Below are 17,715 nucleotides of genomic sequence, written 5' to 3' on the forward strand. Positions count from 1 at the left end.
AAAACACAATCAACAAAGTCACACACAAGTTTTGTGACAAAACCATAATAATTACTTAATTAATTATGACTAATCGTGTCTATTTTTGGTCATTATTAGTAATATATGAAAAAAATACTTTTTTTCTGTCTGCCTAATATATGTCTACATCACTGACGTCATCTGAAATGCTGTGTATATAATAATAGGTAAGCCTAACTGATACTGAAAATTAACTATAATATTAAAAACTAGAATAAAAGCAGTTAAGAACATGAATTTTTCTACATTTCAGTCCTTAGTTCTTGCCTTTACAACCCTGCATGGATTGGAATTTAATAGGCATACTCAATTTAATTCTGGAAGTTCTACTCAGTTGTAGTTATCACTGTATTGAATCATTACCCCTTTAGATTATTAATTTAAAGACTACCATATTTACTGAAGAGCATTTCATATATTTTAAGCAGAGGCTAAAATACATTTTACACAGTAAATAGGCCAAGGCATATATTCCTGATCGTATGTTTGACTGATTATCTTAACCTCTTGTACACATGTCCTAAAACTATAAGTACAAAACTAAAACGACAAACTCAACTAGTTAGAATGGAAACCTAGCGTTGTTCCCAAATACATCCACTAGAGGTCACTATAAACATGATATTGACAGGCGCTCATTAAACTGAGCTGTAGGCCTATATGAAAAACTAAAGGATTAAACGTAAATTTGGTCGAGTTTCACAAATAGTAGAAATTAATGGAATAATATTTTATAAATCGACACATCAGTGACAGTGACTCCAATGGACACATGGACTATGTGTGGACAATGGAGTAAGGAATATGGCCATATGCACTAACATTTAAAAACACTAGTATACAAGTATACAAGAACATTCAAGCATCTTCGCTCCAGACACGTTCTGAATCATTAACAAAGTGAACAGTTCAATGTTCAGATCACTGCACTGATATATAGGCTATTTACTGTAAAGCACTGTGTTGAACCTAGAAAATAAACAAGACCTGGCAACCCTTGAGTCAACTCGAGTTCTGTATTTCCTTTTGCTAGAAATGCTTTCGGTTCACCACGAGCGTCAGCTTTCGTTTTCTCTTGACGGTGGAAGTGTTGAGTACGCGTTGTTCAACTAGTTATTCGAGTTCAACTAGTAATTTTCGCTCGATGCGCTTTAAAAGGGCTCTGAGGTTTTTGTTCGGTGGTGTGTTAGGGTTTTTTCGTACTTTGATTGCTTTGGGATGGAGTCTTCTCAGTAAACTTCGTTTGAGATATAACGTTACTCGTCAGATTAACATGTCAGATGATGAGTGCGAGTTTGACTCCACATGGGAGGATGAAGACGAAAATAAAACACACAGAAAGAAGGTATGTTTGAACTACAAAGATTTCTTTTTTTCACTGGTCTGGACTATGAAACATGTATTCACTGAAATGTGTTTAGGTACGTTAGGTAGATTGTACCTTATTATGCTATTTCCGCTTTATATTTCTATGAATGTGAAACGATTTACAAACAACTGTCTCATTTTGGGATTTCTGTGTGTGTTTACAGGACTTTCACATCCACGGAGGGAGTCGCAGGAACATGTTTGCTGCAAGGGACATGCAAGCCTTTCGACATAGTTGTCGGGTGAGTTTCATTACCTTTAAATAAGAAAGTGGGGTAAACTATGCCACTCTTTAATGTAGTTGTCCTTTTCTAGGCAATAATAACAGCAGGAATAAACCTAATACGCCGTATTATTTGTATCTCTGACCTAAAGTAGAAGAAAGCATGCAGTTACAGAAATGTGGCTTTTCAAAAGGAAAGCTTCTAAATAGTGTCAAAGTGCCAAACAGTGACAACAGCGCCTACTAGGGTCACAGAATATGATGGTCACAGAATTTGGTGTAACAATTGCAACCCTTACGAAAATTAACCATGGTTTTGCTACACTAACCATTGTTTACCCATGTTGTTCTTAGTAAAAGTATGGTAGAACAAATGGTACTCAATACGACAAAAAAAAATCAACTGTAGTTATTTTTTGTAAGGGAAAAATGTGTACAGTTTGCTGTATTAACCCACTGTCTTACCCATAGATATGTACATATCTATGGTCTTACCCAACTTTACTCACTCTTAAAATTAACATGCCAACTCACATTAATCCATTGAAACAAATGTGAAAACACATAGATGAGTATCTAAATCACACAACAGGACATGCCTAAATGTTGCCAGAGCCTTCTAGGCTAAAATCTTACAAATTTTGTTTGTTTCTGACTCAAGGGCTTGGATGAAAACAGTGATGATGATGATGGTGCTGGTGAACAATATAAAGTAAGTAATCTAATAATAACAATTTTCTGCCATTAAACTCATAATTAGCCACTTCAAACATGTCAGTGTACAGTATTAGAGTATTATTTACACAAAAATAGTTTGATGGCTCACTAAGCAGTCTTGATTTGGAGAAGATACTTGATAATGGGTTTATGTAGTGTTATTATTAATGTTGTTGTTGTTGTTGTTTTTAAGGGCCACTTCTATAATCTAGACTTTTACCGTGGTAAATTAAGATCTTCACCTGATGGTATGGCATTGCACTCATTCTATAGTAAAATCACACTATTTATGGTTTTTATTTACCTGTTACAAGTGTTATTCAAGGAAGTGATTTAACATATTACTTTTGTTTTTGCAGAACTGTACATCAGTGATTTTCACCAGTGGTGGGGTAACTATGACTTGCTGGAAGATGTCCACTCCTACATTCAGTGGTTAGATCCTGTTCCACTTCATCCATGAGTTTTAGTTAACACTGTTTTAATTATTATGTATGTTGGAAGTGTTTGAATGGCCATCAATCAACTAACCATTTTAAAACTTTGCAGGTTGTTTCCAATACAAGAGCCGGGGGTGAATTGGAGAGCACATGTTCTCTCGAAAAAGGAAATAAAGGTCAGTTTAAAACATTCACTTAGATGGGTTTTTCAACTTCGTTTACCAACCATATTAAAAAGAATTTGTCTGACAGGATTTCTCAGGAAATATTTGTCTCCATTCAGAAGCAGGTTACAGCATATTGAAAAATAGAGAATGCTTAAATGAATCTTCTTCATTTTTTTTCCAGCTTTTCCGTAAAGATAAGGAAGTAAAGAAAAAATTGGTGCAATCATATAAGCTCATGTTGGATTTCTACGGTATATATTTGAAGGATGACTCAACAGGAGAAGTGGCTCGTGCTTCTAACTGGAAGGACCGTTTTAAAAACCTGAACAGGTTTTTACTGTCATATTTTTTTTTTCCTACTTGTTGTATTTCATTTGATGTTGTTTCAAGACTTTTAGGCCCTTACAATAGCTACATTGTTTTTCCTTTGATTTTGCAGACATACACATAACAACTTGCGCATCACACGCATCCTGAAGTGTTTGGGGACTCTAGGATTGAAGCACTACCAGGCCCCTCTGGTGAAGTTTTTCCTCAATGAAACTCTTGTCAACGGACAGCTTCAAAATGTGAAGCACAGTGTACTAGATTACTTTATGTTTGCTGTATTGGACAAGTCAGAGAGAAGGGACCTTGTTAAATTTGCCTATAAGCATTTTGAGCGCAAAGAACAATTTGTCTGGGGGCTCAAGAAGATTCTGTCAGGTCAGGTGGCGCACTGCAATAATGAAAACATGGACCAGCCAACAGAGAATAATAGTAGTAGTGCAGAAGATCAGCAGAAAAGGGTGAATTTCGAACATGAAATTGAAAAAACAGAGGCTAGTCATCCTCCTAAAGAGAGGCAAAGTAAAAAAGATCACCAGAATAAAGATGAGCCAGTTATTACTACACCAGAACATGAGGGTGTAGTAAAAAAAAAAAAAATCAAGATTTGACTGTTCGAGTCAGTGATGATAATGAAAACATAGCACCAGCTAACAAGTCTCATGGTCATGGTGCTGTTAGTGGTTCTCACCAAACTGAAGAGAAGAGCAAAAACGATCACCAAAATAACGATGAGCCAGTTTTTCAAAACAAAATGACAGAAACAAATAGTGATAAGTGGGAAAATAAGAGTAGACAATGCAGCTCAGAAAATGGGGATGAAGTAAAGCAAAATCATGAAACGGGTGTTGGTGATGGTGTTGGTGTTGGTGTTGGTGATGGTGATGGTGTCGGTGTTAGTGATAATAACGAAAACATAGCACCAGCTAACAAGTCTCATGGTCATGATGCTTTTGGTGGTTCTCACCAAACTAAAGAGGGGTCTTCATGTCAGGTGCATGATGTAGAAATTAAGGATGAAACTGAAGATAAAGAATCAGAAGATAACCAAAAAAGATCGAATCTCCATGAGAGCGAACATGAAATTGAAAAAAAAGAGGCTAGTCATTCTCCTCAAGAGATGAAATGTAGAAAAGATCACCAAAATGAGAATGAACCAGTTATTCCAAATCAAATGACAGAAGCAAATAGTGTCAGTGTTAGTGATGATAACGAAAACACTGCACCAGCAAACATGTCTCATGATCATGATGCTGCTAGTGGTTCTCACCAAACTAAAGAGGGGTCTTCACGTCAGGAGCGTGATGTAGAAATGGAGGATGAAACTGAAGATAACCAAAAAAGGTTGAATCCCCATGAGAGCGAACATGAGGCTAGCCGTTCTCCTGAAGAGACAAAAAGTAAAAAAGAGGGGACATCATGTCAGGTGCGTGACGTAGAAATGAAGAATGAAAATGAAAATAAACATGAAAAATCTGAAAATGAGCAGTAAAGGGTGAGGTCAGTTAGTCCAAACAAATTGACAGCAAAAAAAATATATGACTTATTAGGGAGCAAATGAGAGCAGTCAGTGCAGCTCAGAAAATGAAAGTGTAGAAAAGCAACATCGAGATGAGTGATTGTGATGATATCGATTACATAACACCAGCAAACATGTCTCATGCTGATGATGTTAGTGGTTAGAGTCTTCATGTGAGATGTCTGACATGTCTCATGGGGATGATAAGGATAGTCTTATAGACAGAAAATATATTAGAATGTCCTTTATGATTTAAGTTAAAGTGCTATTCTTAAAGATGAATGTTTTTTTTTTCTTTCTTAGCAGATTGTCAAAAGGCAAAAAAAATAACATGATAAAAGTACATATTAGGAAATGTAATTATTATATTGATGTTTTCTTCTTACTTTTTTATGGATTGTATTGATGAATTGTTAGTTGTTAACTGCTAAAAAAGTAAATGTAATCTCTTCACTGACAAAACATCTATGACTAAAGCCTGACTGCTTTACAGGAAATTAAGTATAGTGAAATTGTGATGAAGCAAAGTTGCACTATAAAAATTAGCACCAGTAAATGTTTGATTTGCGAGTTTTATGATTTTGTCTACTATGATTAATTATTTTTTGGAGAACACTGGAAATTGGAAATACTGAAAATGTATTGATGCTTGAAGTTGAAGTGAGTTTAAAAAAGTTAAATATTTAATCATGTAATTTAGCTAATAAAATAAAATGCTAAAATAAAGCCTGTTACATACTACACTGTACATGTAACAGAAATTAATTGAATATTAAAAGCTGTTTAAAAAGTTTTTGGTTTGTTTAAGAATATTGTTATCAAGATCATTATTCAAGTTTGGAGTTAAAGAGAATTAAGAGAGTAGGCATTGCAGAAGAGGGTGGATTTCCATGAGAGCAAACATGAAATGAACAAAATAGATGCAAGTCATTCTTCCAAAGAGAGGCAACTTCATAACTTCTAAGTTGAGGTTTTATTATTGAGTTTTTTTTTTTTGTTTGTTTGTTTTTTTTTTTGGGGGGGGGGGTTTATTATTATTAAGATGTATACTGCTGAAGCAAATAAATATCTTCTGACTGATAAAATTCTGCCTTTACTGATGCAAATATGATGCTAAAATAGAGCATGTTATAAACCACTCTGAATATAATATGCAAAGACAAGTAAGTCTACATGTAATAGATATCAAATAAAATGAAAAGATGTTTGTTTTTAGAATATTCTCCTAATGATTATAATTAAGGTTGATCCTGCATGTAGCAAAAATATGTGCCTGATTAGTCTTTTACATTTTTTGTAACCTGCTTTTTGTCTAAATCTGAACATTAATGCAAGACATGGCAACCCTTGAGTAAACTGGAGTTGTGTCATTCTTGTTGAACTGTACTTTCGTTTCACCATGACTTTCAGGTTTAATTTTATCTTGACAGTGGGAGTGGTTGAGCACTTTATGGGCATGTAGAATCTGCATGAATTCTTGTCTCTGCTTTATGTTTTTTTTAATATACACACACACACACACACACATATACATATGTATTTATATACATACACACACACACACACACACACATATATATATGTATGTGTGTATATATATATATATATATATATATATATATATATATACACATGAACATATATAACATCATGTGTGTGTGTGTGTGTATATATATATATACACATGAACATGGCATTAGTAACTGGGCCTGGGTTCACGAAACATTTTTTTATATAAAATCTGCATTAATCTGCAGGCAGCGCAAAATACAGTGTTTTTCATTGAACTGATCGGTATTCAGCAAGGACTGCCCTAACCAGATAACTGCCATTCTGTTCTTGAGAAAAATAAGAGTGAAGTTCATAGGAAAATATTTCAGAACTTTCTTGAGAATTGCACTTAGATTGCACTAATTTATCTTAAGAAATGTCTTAAGAAGATTTTCATGAATCTGGCCCCTGAGTTTACAACATACCCAATATACTTAACATGGAGACAGATGATTAGTGCGAATTTGACTCCACACAGGAAGACGAATATGAACATAAAGCACCAGAAAAAAGGTAGGCCTATGGATTTCAGTGCTATGCAATTTTGATTTTCATAGTCTCTCTTGTAGTTGTAATTAATCCAGTGCGCAGTGCACACATGCATAGTAGTAACATCCTTGCATTTGTTAGTAGTTATTGTTTATCCATTCATTTTTGTATGAGAAAAATGTAGGTGAGAATCTAAATACAAAAGTAAATGTCTAAATATTGTGAAAACCTGCTGTCTACTAATATGTCAAAACTCAGTTTTACATGATAATTTCGCATTGTATTTGTTCTGATTATAGAACTTTGATGATGATGGTGATGATGATGTTGAAGTAAGAAATCCACTATATTACACTCAGGGTTTAGTGTATCATTTACACAAAACTTTAGTTGGTTTCACAGCCAACTAAGTTGTCTTGAATTGGGGGAGATGATTGTCAATCGGGTTGTACAGTATTTTTAAATTTTTTTATTTTTTGTTCTCAAAAAATTCTATAACCTAGAATTGTGTTCGAATAAAATCACCTGTAGGTATGGCATTATGCTCATTCTGTAGTGAAATCATACACTTTTTTTTTAATCTAATACAATTTATGTTCAAAGAAAGCATGCTCTTAAACACATTACCTTTGTTTGTGCAGTGAAGTGTTTGGGGACTGTTTGGGGATTGAAGCACTACCTGGCCCTACCTGGCCCCACTGGTTAAGTTTCCTCCATGAAACTCTTGAGGTCGGACACCTTCAAAGTCTAAAACAAAGTGTACAAGATTACTTTATGTTTGCTGTTTTGGAAAAAATCAGAGAGACGAGAGCTGGTTAGACTTGTCTTTAAGCATTTTAAACCCCAAGAACAGTTTGCCTGGGGACCCAAGAAGATTCTGTCAGGTGAGGTATAGCAAAAGTTAAAATTCAGTCATGCTACAAATAATAGGCAGCAAATAGAATGGACAGCAGGGACAAAGTAAATGAAGGAAAAACATAAGTACTGATAAAATATATTCCTTGAATGCACTGGAAGTTGCTTTGGATAAAAGTGTCATGTCAAATGCATATAATATAATGTAATTGTGGAAACAATGAAAGTGTAGAAGAGCGAGATGAAAAGATGATGAATGATGAATGTCTTCTGGTGCTGCTGATGGTAATAAATGCTAAAATCTCTTCACAGTAAAGAAGAGATCAAGTGAAACGTGACTGTAATATGAAAACTACCAAATACAGTTCAGTCTTAGAAGTTTTAAGCATTTCTTCCTCTACTCAAAATTATTTCACTTTCTTTACAGAAATATATTGGAATAACTTTCACGGCTCAAATCAAGTGTCAGATTTACACACACACACACACACACACACACACACACACATATATATATATATATATATATTACATACATGTTTATGTATGGTAAAATACTTAAATTTGTGGTGATGAATCAAGGCTGCACTATGAAAATTAGCACCAGTAAATCATTTTAACATTTTTATGTCTGTTTTTTTATTAATTTTTTTAAAGATGTATGTTGCTTATTTTTAATAAAGTAGAACCAGATTATGTGCAAGCACAAAGTAGAGGAAGTAACGTGACTGCATGGTTTCTATTTGAGACTGCAGTATCGCAATACGGAGCCCCATGCATGACATGCAGGGGGGGGGGGGGATTAATTGTTCATACAGTTTACTAATTTGTTCCTTTGGTTTAAGTAATTGGGTTTAAATTTGAGTTGGGAATGAGTTATAGAGAAATTCTCAAAAGCTAAAAGGGGTAGGTTTAGGTGTAGGGTTGGAGTATAGGGCGATAGCAAATATTGTTTGTACAGTATAAAAACCATTACACCTATGGAGAGTCCCTACAAGGATAGCTGACCAGACATGTGTGTGTGTGTGTGTGTGTGTTATAAACCAGCATAGATTATGTTTATATTGTATTTTACCACAACTTAAAAGTGATAATTTTCTATCTTTGAAGCTGTTTGATAGAAGTTATTGCTTTTAGTGTGTGCATTTAAGTTACAACTGGCATCAAAATCAAAATAGTGAAAGGATAATTTAAGTCGACCCTAATTTGATGATTTAATAATTAAAAGTTAAATGAAAAAAAAAAAAAAAAATATATATATATATATATATATATATATATATATATATATATATATATATATATATATATATATATACTGTATATATAAACTACTCTGTTAATGTAACTCTTCCTAACAAAAGAGGGCGCACTTGTCCTAATCTATTGCTCACGAGCTGTCATTTCCACACACACACTGTTGTTGGTAGTTATGGTTACGGCAGGCCTTGGTTTTTGGAGCTTTGCTTCCGGATACTAGTGTCACAGAGTAGCCGTGGTTGTTGTAACAGTATGAGCTTTTTGAATATATATAGTAGCGAGCATTTGATAAAGTTTCAGTCAAGTGACAGAGTTTGAATTTTCTTTCCATGTCTTTGAAACTACATTAATATGGCCTCATATACACACGAAGAGTTTGAACTCAGCCAGAAGCATGAAGATATGTGAGTCTTTTCAGTTGTACTCGTCGGTTAAAAAGCTTCTCTTAGTCCTAGTTTTAATGATTAATTCCTTGTTATGAATCTAAATGGCTTAATGAATGTAATTTTTCTCATGTAGACTGGGGGAAAGAGCATTACTGCTGCTGCATTTGGAAGCGCATTATGAACAGCAGAAGGCCAAGACAAAACAGCAGTGTCTGATGTCTCAAGCAGTGAAGGAAAGGAATGCTCAGATCCTTAAGGTTTCTCTACTGTGTGCTCTGTGTTATACATACACTGTGCTATATATTTATATGGTACAATTCTTTATTCCAAACTAGGTGCTTCACAGAGCTCTATTATAATACAGTAAAAAGGTTTTTTGTTTTCTTTATTATAGTCAAATTAACATAAAATATTTTTAATGACTACAGTTCAGTCTTCTATATATAATTGTTTGTATTTATGTGTATTTCTGTTGTAGGATTTACAGAATGCTGAAAAAAATCTTCAAACTAAACAGCTGCTTCACCCAGATATTATTAACCTTGAGGTATTATTTTATCATATAAAAATTGCACAGTGTTTCATTTTTGAAAACATGCGATAGGAAATGTTGCAAAAGTACATTTTTGCATGTGTATATGATGTCAACGGCATCTTTACCTAAGAAACTGTGTGCCCATCAGGGCCGTCATAATGAATCGAAAAGATACGGTTAAAAAGTGAATGGAATGACATGTGTTTTTAAAATACAGTAAGACAGCTGCTGTAATTTAAATGCAGATGCCAGCATGAAATGTTTTTCCTGCTTAAGATTTAAAGGGGTCATCGGATGCAAAATTCACTTTACATGTTGTTTGAACATAAATGTGTGTTGGAAGTGTGTGTAAACATCCACCCTATTTTGTTAAAAATCCACCCATTGTTTCTTTTAAAATATCCTTTCTCAAATCAGGCTGTTCAGAGATTCCTGGCAGAATGACATAGTTCCGAGCTCTGACGTCACATAGCCCGCGAAGCAACTATGGCAGCCCCTACGGATAATATTGCCTAAGGATGCAGTGTTTATGCAAGTGGTACACGCTGAAAAATAGACTTTAGGACAATATAACATTGCAATAAATTTAGCTACATCTAGCTACAATTCCTTGCGCTCAGGAAGTTTGGCTTGACTTGCCTGGAATGCTACAAAGTCGTGAGTTGTGGTTTGAAGTCCTGATTTACGGGCTCAAAAACCTGCCTGGAACGCAGCATTAGACCCGCCCTGAGTGAGCTGTCATTAGTCGGCCATTATTGTCGACTCTGGTGCAGGGGAAGACAAGAATGTCTCCAATAAAGCAATTGAGGTGTATTGTTGTTGGATGTAATGATGAACATAGCAGTCGTCATTTACTCCCAACATCTGAGCTGCTGGAGGATTAATGTTACTGTTGTTTTTAAAGGGAATGCGCCGATCCCCCATCTGCCTAAATACGTTTAAGTTTGTGTGAATCAGTCATGATGCAGCTTCATCTACAGAAGAAGTGAGTATAAGGGTTTTTATATAAATCTTTGCAAATCGCCTTTCCTAATAATGTGCTAGTTAGCCAGTTTTGCAGTGACGTTTACAAGAGAGGGGCGGGGTCAGCAAAGCTCATAAGCATTTAAAGGAACATGGACTAAAAAGGCTTGCTGAAAAAAGAGCTGATTTTGACGGTAAAAAAATTTTTTGTTTCTTTTTTTTTTTTACACTACCATTAAGAAATTTAACCAAAGAATAGACTTTTCATTAAGAACCTAAAGAATCATATCAGCTTGTGGAAAATGGGCATCCGATGACCCTTTTAAGAATATGATGCAGAAGTAAATATTTATGAGTTATCTGCTCCTTTAACAAGTTGATCTTTTGTTGTCCTGTCATAGACTCATTATTGGGCTTCAGTCGAAAGGAAACTACCAGAATGGAAGCAGTATTTGCCTGGGAAAGGGCAACTGCCGGTGAGTGAGCTGCTTAGACAACAGAAACTGAAAACTAGACAACAAGATCCCTCCCCTGCACAATGCAAGGGTAAACCACCTAGACCCAAACATAGATGAGCTGTCTGGTGTGTAACTTAACCAAAATTGTTGTTTTTATTTATTTATTTTTATGTGTTATATATTTTATTTAAATAATACATATGCAAATACAGAATAAATGTGTTCATTCAGATGTGTATATAAGTGAAATAACATTTGCTTACACAAGTGCATCCACATGGGGGCAATACTGACTACATTTTCTGTAACTACACCACTGTCTTTTCTTTTGTGTATCGAAAAATGAACGAATCACTTGTAAAAATCAGCTGTGATTTACAATGAAGTAATAAAACTATTATTTTTGCAGTTAGATATCAAATTAAATGGTAATATTGAAGTTACTTTAAAATTAGTTCAGATTAGTTGTTTCCTTTACAAGTCAAAAGAAGGATTATCCATATAGTGTGTCAAATAATAAACATATTTTCAAGAAAAAAGAATTTATCATTCTATTTCATTACCCACTATTTCCCTCCAAATTTACGTAACAGAAGCTGTATCTGAGTTGTATTATGCACTGCTAAGCATTACTAATGTCTTTAAGAACATTTTGTAATGTCCAGCTTAAATCAAAAATCTTCACTCAAGATGCACAAATGCAAATTTGTGTGCAAAAATGTTGCTTTTAAATGCACCCCTAAACCTTATTGCCTCCTACCTGAACTCTCAACAACAATGAGGTCATGACTGCCATCACACAAAGGCTCTCCGAGCACTTGGACTGTCCATGTGATAATTGTTCTTGTATTGCCTGTCTGTTGAAGGGTCAGCCACTTGAGTTGAGAGTTAAGTTGTCTATAACTCTGAAAATGACGCATTTGATTTGTTCTTTGATTAGGTTTGTTGTTTAACTAGCATTTTCTCATATTCAGACTGGTGGTTTTGGGAATCCAGGCATGAAACAAGCTCTAAAGTAGCTTGTATTTAAGTGGGTATATATAACAAACATATATATTTTTTCATTGTCTTTGAGTGCATATACTGTTTAATCCTGATTATTATTTTTTTTTTTCTCATACTCGTTCACTGTCTTGTCTGTCGTCCCTCCATGGAGGGAGAGATTGTAGACCATGACCTAGCCTAATTGGATGATCAAACCAGTTCAGGGTGACACGGAGTGGCGGCTTGACAAACGCGATCATCTGGATGGTTATGGTTGAAGTGGTGGTGGTTGGCAGCTGCCCTTCCTCCTCAGCTGGGACTCCTGCCCCTGAGGTCAGGGCACCAGTCGCGGCTTCCAAATTGGCAGGGGGGTTGGTTGGCTGTGGAGGGGTGGAGAATTCTGGGTGTGGGTGGAGGGCACGACAGCAAATTATCTAAAAGGGTTTTGAAGAGCACGATCTGGAGCCCTTCCAAATGACTAGTTCTGCATTATGTATTCTAATAGGGAAAGCCCTGAGGTGGTTTGGCTACGGATACCACTGCCAACTGAGGCTGTCAGAGCACAGGCCAAGGCCAAATGTTGTAGATCAGCTCTGGGCTTCAGACACCTGGCCATCAGAACACTATTGTAAGATGATAGAACAAAGTTGTTTGTAACTGAATAACTTGGGTCTGTAAAAATGGCATAGTTGCTGTTACAAGAAACCCTGATTATGTTGAGGATTATGGCACTTTGATTGAATAATAGTAAAATTACTAAATAAAAATCCATAATGGCATGTTTGAGTATTTTCATTAATCTTTGATCATTAAATCTCTGGAATGGTATAAATATTAAAAATTTCCCTTAGTGAAACAAGCTCGTCTTCCATCAGAAACGTACCACCCATTGCTCTCAAAGGAGCTTTTCGCAACTAAAGATCTTTGTCAATGTACTGCACTTAAACACGAATAGCTTTTGCTTGGGAGCCTGTTGGGGAATTCTCTCCATTTTTGAAACTATTATTCCAGCACTAGTGCTGGTCATGAGGGGACTCCTGTTGTGTTTTTGTTCTGGCTAACTTATACGACATTCTGTTTTGTATTGACTTTGGGTTTCAATATTGTTATTTTCTCCATTTACCTCACTGGATCCCATTAATCCAAGTAGTCAAAACATCCACTCCATCCCAACATTTGTGGCAGTAGTTTGAATGTGCATTGCTTGTTTGTGTAAATGTTTGTAGTCTTGTATTTATATGTTTTACACTCTTAAATATAAAGGTTCTAAAGATTTTCTCAGCAATGCCCTTGGAGGTTTCTTAGTGTGAAGAACTTTTGGAACCTTTTTCCACTAAAAAGAACAATGGAAAGTTTCCATGGATGTTCAAGCTTCTTCATGGAACCATAAATGCCAATAAAACTGTATATGGATTGGACTATATTTTGTTCAGAAACCCACCACAGACTGGGCATAAATCACAGCCTAAGGGATCAGTGAGTGACACATCGCTTTATATCAAATCCCCTGCATTCTAACTTGGTGTATTGAAGGGAGTACCAGCTTAACAGCAGGGTTTTTGGTCTGAGTTAATTAAGACCCTTCCATTGGGAAACGGAGTGGAGATTGTCCTGCAAGGGCAGCCTGGGTCAAAAGATTAGTACCGGACATCCCAGATTTACGGATCCTGGCAAACAATGAGACTGATTACAGGTCACTTCTCTATAAGCAATACAGCAATTTAAACAGATAACTATTGGAGATCTGCTGATAAGCCTTAGACTTCATTTAGCAGTTTCCTTTGGCCCATATCCCTTATTTCCCAACACAATGCGTCACTTGCATTCATATTTATATAATGGGGTGCTGAGATTGTTGAATGTGGAACAGATTGTTTTGAGGTCAGACCTTCGTCTCTTTTAAGACATTGTGAGTAAAGAGTTGGACGAGGGGACAGAAGGTCCCCTTCAGCTGCATGGCCTGAAGCCCTCAAGACTGCTTCTGAATGGAGGTCATACCCGAGACTGACATTGATGTAATTCCGGCGAGGCAGAGTCCCTGCACTCCACTACCATGCGGCTGCCTCGACACCTTAGAGCAATAAAGATCCTTCTCTGAGCGTGCCCTTGACGTGCAGGCCGAACGCAGCGAAGGGGGCACCGCTGCCTGCCACTCAAGGCCCAGCGTGGGTAATGCCTGATCCCGCTCATTTAGGAATGGGAATGGGAATTCTCAAAGCATGTTTCATTTCTCTTTTTGCATGTGAAACGATTTAAAACATCCATGTGTAAACAAGGATGTCTGAAATCATTAAAAAATGTAAATATGTATGCCAAGTTCTTTGTTTTTAAGACAAGTGACAAGAATTGTTGAAGGTTTTTTTTTTCAACATTAAAAAAATGTGTGGTGTCTATCAGTTAAAAAAGTACATTGGTTATTTGTGATAGTACACAATAGTGATCGTTTTTCCATTTAGTTTTCTTGCTTTCTGGCTGTTACTTGCATTTGACTTGAACTACCTATGCCCTTTTTTTAATAAAAAGTATGAAAAATATTTTTTTTCTCTCTCTCTCTTATTTATCATTTCTTATGGCTTTCTTGTCACCAAAATAGCTTTCTTCATGTTGGTTACACCACTTTAATTTGGCGGATAAATAATTTTCAAATATTTCATATATTTAAGAACAAAATTCTGCTTTACTACTACTAAATTTAGTTTTACATCTCCGCTTTTAATGAGACTTACATTTTTATTTATTCTTTCCCTCTTGCCATGAAAGTTACACCCCCGAGATATTTTTGACTTTAAACCAAATCACATATTGTATGTATTCGTCATTTTTGTATAAATTACATTTTTTACGTATTTTTATTTGTGAGTGCCTGCCTTTTTTAATTTGTGAATAGCCTCTGCTGTCTCGGTTATTCGTTGAATGAATGTTCACATCCTGTGAAACTAGATTAAACAACATATTGTCAGGTTGACCTTCTTTATCATCGTGTTTTTGGACATAAATACGTGTACAGAACACCATGCGGTCGCTTGGCTGAGTCCATCTTTTCAACACCGATCTGTAGGAACGGATCCAAAGAGCGCGCGCCTGACGCTCATTAACTTTCCCCTTGGCGCGCTACAATGCTTCTCGCGAGCGCTTTGTGCCAAGAAGCAACGCTTCTCTTAACAAGTACTACTAGCCCGCTCTTCTCCAACTGGGAGAGAAATTGCTTTCCAAAATGATGGAAAGAGGAAGGTTTAATTAGAATTTCATTTGGGTTAAACTGAGAGAAACGATGTAGTTAACATTTGGTGGACTTAATTGGGGCCTTTTCTTCTGCGCCCCCTTAAAAATGCTGACGCTACCCCCGTTAATCTTCCATTTACAATCAATTGAGTTGACCAAACAAAAGTCTGGGTCTTTTTTTCTTCCTGTCTCAGCCGGGCTTTTGTCGCTTGTAAATGCCTCAATTTCGGCTGATCTCTGTCGTGTTCATGCTCTCCGCTGTTGACAGTTAATTAATGCGCTCTTGTCCCTATAATCCCTCTCGCCGTGTTACATGTGCATGCAGTAATGAGCTCCGTTGTCAATTAACATGTTTCTAGAAGCAAATCTGGTTGCTCAGATGTTTGAGAGGTAAGTGCAGAAAAAGGCCAACGAGACTGCCTTTAGGTTGTTTTCTTCTCTGCAATCTTTTTTAGGCACTAGGCAAGATAGGCAGCTTTGCACAAAAGGGGTTTTTTTTTATACCCCACACAAACGTCTTTTGGTGAGACCCGCCCCCACTGGTATTTTCCCAGACCTCTTCATCACCAGAAATTCTTAGATCTTTAGGCTCACCTTTTTTGTTTTTTGCCAGTGTTATATTGTTTTTAACCGATTCACACACACAAATCGTCAACGCATTAAAATAAATAAATAAATAAATAAATAAATAATAATTAAAATGAAAGTAACAACCTGTAGTGATCATCGCACTTTTAGACCACCTTGAATGTCAATAATGGTAAATGAAATCGAACTGAAACCGAAAGTTTTAATTAAATGATGCATTTTGATTCAGAATAAAATAGACAGCTCTTACAATTTTTTTTTTTTTTTTTTTTTTTTTTTTGATTGAAAATGCATTATTCGTATATTAAATCATACTTCCAGTTCATAAGGTTTTTTATAATAGAACATGGTGCAATAAAATGTCAGTGCAAAAATAATATGGTTTATCTATAGTCTTCTAAATTTCATTTTACTTTTTATAGCCTTTTTTTCTATTTGGCTTGCCCAAGACAATGTACATTTTCAGTAAATGCGCATTATAAAGTCTGTTGACTATATGTAGGCTATTCAATGTAGTTCTCGAGACCCTGAAAATCTTCGTGAAATCATGTCTTGATTTATGTTTTTTTTTTTTTTTTTTTTTTACCACATCTATATTCAACACGGGACGACATTCGAATGCAGTTGAATGAAATAAAGACACTTCTGTTCAAACACATTTTAGATCCTCTGCTTCTGAGGAGGTGAGTAGGCCATTCAACTAGTAATATTAGTCTTCTTCGTGGTCCCAAGACGTGGGCATAATTGCTAATTGGGCTGTAACTGGGAGAGAGAGATTTGGGATCACGCGCTTGTCTCTCATCAGAATTTCTGTTAGCGTGTAAGGATAATATTGTTCCAGGATCCGTGCGCCGAATACATTATTGTTTATTAAAGCTGTGGTGATGAGGAGAAGTGGTATAAGTGCGGTCCATTTTCCACCTTCTGATGAACACGACTTGATGCGCTGAAGCTTCCCCTGAGGCTCTTTAGTTGATTAACGTAATAGGCTTTCAAGAGTCTATGTTTTATCTGATAATTTGAGCCATTAAACTGAAGTCAAGTGTATGGCCACAGAGGCAGAGTCGTGTATCAAATGTCTGAGCGAAAGCACAGGCTTTGAACTCCACCAGACAAGTCATTATAAGCTTTAAATTTAACTGTGCACTGAATGGCTGCAAGGCAATAGATCGATATTTATTATATTTGATAGATTAATGTTTGTCCCCTTTTTTAAACTGTAAAATCTCTCTAGCTTATGAGGTTTATAATTTACTGTAATGTGGCTAATTACAGGCCTGGGTTTATTTCTTTAAAAAGTCGCAGTTAACTTTTCAATTGTATGCAAGTATATAAATATAGTGCCTTTTCCTCTTTCTTTCTTTCTTTTTCTTTTTTTCTTTCTTTTTCTTTCTTTCTTTCTTTCTTTCTTTCTTTCTTTCTTTCTTTCTTTCTTTCTTCGTTTCTTTTTTTTTTTATTTTTTTATTTCTTTCTTTTTTTTATTTTTCGTGTGACCTTAAATTCTGTGCAAGGTTCCTAAATCATGCAAATACAAAAATTAAGCAATTAATCTTCATGTGAAACAGACACATTTTAAATGGTGAACTCGGGGATTTTTTTTCTACAAATTAATATATAGGCCTTATAAATATATAGCCTATA

General features: G+C 35.6%; 2 protein-coding genes across 4 annotated transcripts; both read left to right on the forward strand.

The window, feature by feature from the left end:
• Window positions 1–1,047: 1,047 nt before the first annotated feature.
• On the forward strand, window positions 1,048–5,575 carry LOC109050401 (opioid growth factor receptor-like). Of its 2 annotated transcripts, none has more exons than XM_042734281.1 (8): window positions 1,048–1,366; window positions 1,557–1,631; window positions 2,274–2,324; window positions 2,523–2,577; window positions 2,689–2,764; window positions 2,879–2,945; window positions 3,118–3,266; window positions 3,376–5,575. In XM_042734281.1, exons 1-8 carry the CDS (start codon window positions 1,166–1,168, stop codon window positions 3,872–3,874), a joined length of 1,173 nt encoding a protein of 390 aa, XP_042590215.1. In that variant the 5' UTR covers window positions 1,048–1,165; the 3' UTR covers window positions 3,875–5,575. The 2 variants fall into 2 exon arrangements, with proteins under 2 accessions (XP_042590215.1, XP_042590213.1); XM_042734279.1 differs by having other exon boundaries at window positions 1,049–1,366; window positions 1,554–1,631.
• A 3,517-nt stretch (window positions 5,576–9,092) lies between these two features.
• Window positions 9,093–14,764, forward strand: LOC109050113 (uncharacterized protein C3orf14-like). Of its 2 annotated transcripts, XM_042734283.1 has the most exons (5): window positions 9,093–9,341; window positions 9,457–9,580; window positions 9,802–9,870; window positions 11,223–11,297; window positions 12,254–14,764. In XM_042734283.1, exons 1-5 carry the CDS (start codon window positions 9,289–9,291, stop codon window positions 12,296–12,298), a joined length of 366 nt encoding a protein of 121 aa, XP_042590217.1. In that variant the 5' UTR covers window positions 9,093–9,288; the 3' UTR covers window positions 12,299–14,764. The 2 variants fall into 2 exon arrangements, with proteins under 2 accessions (XP_042590217.1, XP_042590216.1); XM_042734282.1 differs by having other exon boundaries at window positions 11,223–14,764.
• The last annotated feature ends 2,951 nt before the right edge of the window (window positions 14,765–17,715 follow it).

Source organism: Cyprinus carpio, chromosome B11 (assembly GCF_018340385.1).
Source record: "Cyprinus carpio isolate SPL01 chromosome B11, ASM1834038v1, whole genome shotgun sequence".
NCBI lineage: Eukaryota > Metazoa > Chordata > Actinopteri > Cypriniformes > Cyprinidae > Cyprinus > Cyprinus carpio.